Below are 3,815 nucleotides of genomic sequence, written 5' to 3'. Positions count from 1 at the left end.
ATGTGGCAAAATAGTAATGTAACTGAGTTCATATTGCTAGGATTGACCCAGGATCCTTTGAGGCAGAAAATGGTGTTTTTAATCTTCTTAATTTTTTATGTGGGAACTGTAGCGGGGAATACACTTGTTATTGTGACCATCGAATCCAGCAGGACACTAGAAAGCCCCATGTATTATTTCTTGTTTTATCTGTCCTTTGCTGATTCCTGCTAGTCAACATCCACAGCCCCTAAACTCATTGTGGATGCTCTCTCTACAAAGAAAGTCATATCCTACAATGAGTGCATGACACAAATCTTTGCACTACACTTATTTGGCTGCATGGAGATCTTTGTCCTCATCCTCATGGCCGCTGATCGCTATGTGGCCATCTGTAAGCCTTTGCATTACCCAAGGATCATGAGGAGGCACGTCTGTCTCATCTTGATTGTCCTTGCATGGATAGGGTCCTTTATGCATTCCATTGCTCAGATTATCCTGGCCTTGAGATTGCCCTTCTGTGGACCCAACTTGATTGACCATTATTGCTGTGATCTGCAGCCCTTGTTTAAAATCTCCTGCACGGACACTTACTTGCTGAATCTGCTGTTGGTGACTAACAGTGGGGTAATTTGCTTAGTCAGTTTAACAATTTTAACCATCTCATACATTGTCATCCTGCATTCTCTGAGAAATCACAGTGCAGAAGGGAGGAAAAAAGCACTATCCACTTGCACGTCTCACATCATTGTTGTTGTCTTGTTCTTTGGTCCCTGTATATTCATATATACACGCCCCCCAACCACGTTCCCCATGGACAAGATGGTGACAGTATTTTATACCATTGGCACACCCTTCCTCAACCCACTCATCTACACACTGAGGAATGCAGAGGTGAAAAACGCCATGAGAAATCTGTGGCATTTTAAAACTACATCAGAAAGCAGGGGATGAGCTGAGAGTCCAATCTCATGTTTATACACTTATGATATGACTGAATATCTATAAATATTAAATGTGATAATTTGTGATAACTGTGAGAGTAATATGTACTTATATATGTTTGTGGGTTCTGAATATTGTTTAGATGATAAGCAGTATGAATTCCATAGTATCTTTTTTACAGAGCTGTTGTGAAATTTAAGTCAGGTAGTTATAGAAAATATTCTGTCTCAACAGGTTATCATCCTTTCCAGCCACTATGGTTCTAGGGCCTGGCCACTTCTATACATTTTAAACTCATGTGCCGGCTTTCTTAGAGTTTTCTGTGTTTTGACCTCCGACTGTTAATGTCCCTGACATCTTTACTCCGACTCTTTCTTTCCCTGAGATTCCATTCTGGTACTTGTGAACATGACCTACAAGTCCGTCAATCTTCACTATGATCTGATGAGAAAACATTTATACCATCAGAGCAGCTGAAATTTATAAGTAGGCATAAATAAAGTGCAGCCATTTTATTGTGATTATCTCCTCCCTCTGTAAGGGATTTGCAATAGGTAGCAAGTGTCTTCTTGAACATTCACAGACAAAGGAATCTTTGTCTGGTATCTAAAGTGCCCTTGTCATTTATGACTGGATTGTCTTTGGAAAGTTCCATATTTTCAAATAAGAGGCTCTTTTCATATAAAGTTATTCTAACCTATATATTTCTAACCAAAACATTGTGAGTTTTTTTTTTAAAGCTAATGCTGAAAAGCCTTAAGATATTCAGGTTTTCTTACAAAATTAATGTTTACCATTTGTAGCAAAAGACCCTCTAAATCTAAGTTAAATAAAAGTACAATAGTGGGCATTATGAAAGCTAAATAAAACTAGAGATAGAGAGATACAACATGTTTTCTCAGACTGAAGAGCAGAAAGGTAGAAACTGATGTGAACCCCAAAGTGATAGGACCTATTTTCTTTGAAGTGAATGATGTTGATGAAATTACCATGGACATTCAGAAATACAGCACTTGTGTCTAGAGAGTAGGCTCAGGGAGAACTCACTACTATTGTGCAAAGCCCCTTTCTCTCTCCATTTATACTGCTATGTCCCCTTTCTTTATTTGTTATTTTTCTATGCCTTTGTGTTGTGTGTATAGCTTCACAAATTAAAATTTCCATTGTTTTTCATGCCAAGAATGGGAAAAGGACAGGTGAACAGTTGTACCTTAGAGGTCTAGGCTTCGGATTATACCCTGAAATTTAAAAATTCTTTGACTTCAGTGTAGAGAATTGTACCACATTTTTAGTAATGCTTACCAAATTCCATATTATTTTTAATACTGTGCCTTATAATTTATTTATTTATTAATTAAACATTAATCATTTAATATTTGTAGCCTTTCAATAATTCTTGTTACAGAATCTTCAATTACAGATTTTTCATGCTCTGACCTTAACATACTTTTTGACTTACCCTGAACTTTATTTGCTTTGCTGCTCCTATAGCCAAAATGAATTCCTTATTATTCCTTGAATGTTCTTTTCTTATTTGAATTTGACACAGTTATTCTCCTCCTTAATTTATACCTAAAGGATTTAAAATTCACACACTACAGTGACAAAGCCACATAACTGTTTATAGCAGCACAATTCACAAAAGCCAAGTTATGAAAGCAACCTAAGTACCCTACAACAGATGAACAGAAAACGAAAAATGTGCTATATATACACAGTGGGATATTACTAAGGAATAAAGAAGAATGAAATTATGGCATTTGCTGGTAAATGGATGGATCTGGAGACTATCATGCTAAATGTATAAACCAGTTCCAAAACATCAAAGGCAGAATGTTCTCTCTGATATTTGGATGCTAACCCATAACAAGGGAGGAGAAGAACATAAGTTCATTGGATTAGAAAAAGAGGAACAAAGGGAAGAGTGGGGAGATGGGAATAGGAAAGACAGAAGAATGAATCAAACAACTTTCCTATCCTTATATGTGAATATACCACCAGTGTGACTCCACATTATGTACAACCACAATAGTGGGACCCTAACTGGAACAAGTTATTCTATGTGTGTATAATATATAAAAATGTGGTCTACTGTCATGTGTGTCTAGCAAGAACAAAAAATAAAAATAGTACTCTGCCTTATAATTTAATTGAAAATTCTTATCACTATTCACCATATCTTACTGCCACAACTGGTTGTTTTAAAGTTAATTCATGCATAAAGGGAGTAATACACTTTATACTTTATAAACCCTGAAATGAATTGATTCTGTGATAGACTTATCTAATTTACTCATATATAACACAAGCCACACACACACACACACAAACACACACACCAGAGGATTCATAGAGCTTTGCATTTTAGAAAAATAAATCAAGATCAGAGGTAGATAAAAAAATGAAATATTCTTAAAATGTAGAGGAAAATGAATAGATTATACCACAAGAAATACCTCTATAAGAAAAGAAAATTTAAATAGTTCTATGTGATTCTAAGCACCATAAATATGTATGATTATTATTTTTCATTTAAAAAATAAAAAACAAAAAATCTTCTGATAAAATGAAGGAAAATTAACATAATAAATCTAGGATACCATAAACATCCAATGAATAAGTTCACAGTGACCAGTTCACTCATACTAATACACCTAAAACTACGATTTCAAACTATCCTTTCACTTGAAGAATAAGGAGAGGGTCTAATATGTATCAGATTTTTTTTTGTTATTGTTGTTACCACATAATTATGTCACCAAAAATATACAAAGTTATCTATATCTATTAAGGAATTAAAAATGAAAATATAAAGTTTAGAGAAATGAATAAATTTCCTGAGAATTGTCAGAATAATGTTTTATTTTATTAATTTCTTAATTATATTTATG

At 34.4% G+C, this 3,815-nt stretch overlaps 1 protein-coding gene across 1 annotated transcript; it reads left to right on the top strand.

Annotated features, from left to right (window-relative positions):
* LOC107134807 (olfactory receptor 4C11-like) lies at positions 1-933 on the top strand. Its single transcript, XM_015476837.1, is given in 1 exon segment — positions 1-933. A coding segment is annotated over 1 exon segment (933 nt).
* The last annotated feature ends 2,882 nt before the right edge of the window (positions 934-3,815 follow it).

Source organism: Marmota marmota, unplaced genomic scaffold, assembly GCF_001458135.2.
Source record: "Marmota marmota marmota unplaced genomic scaffold, marMar, whole genome shotgun sequence".
NCBI lineage: Eukaryota > Metazoa > Chordata > Mammalia > Rodentia > Sciuridae > Marmota > Marmota marmota.
This window is presented reverse-complemented; position numbering and strand designations above follow the sequence as displayed.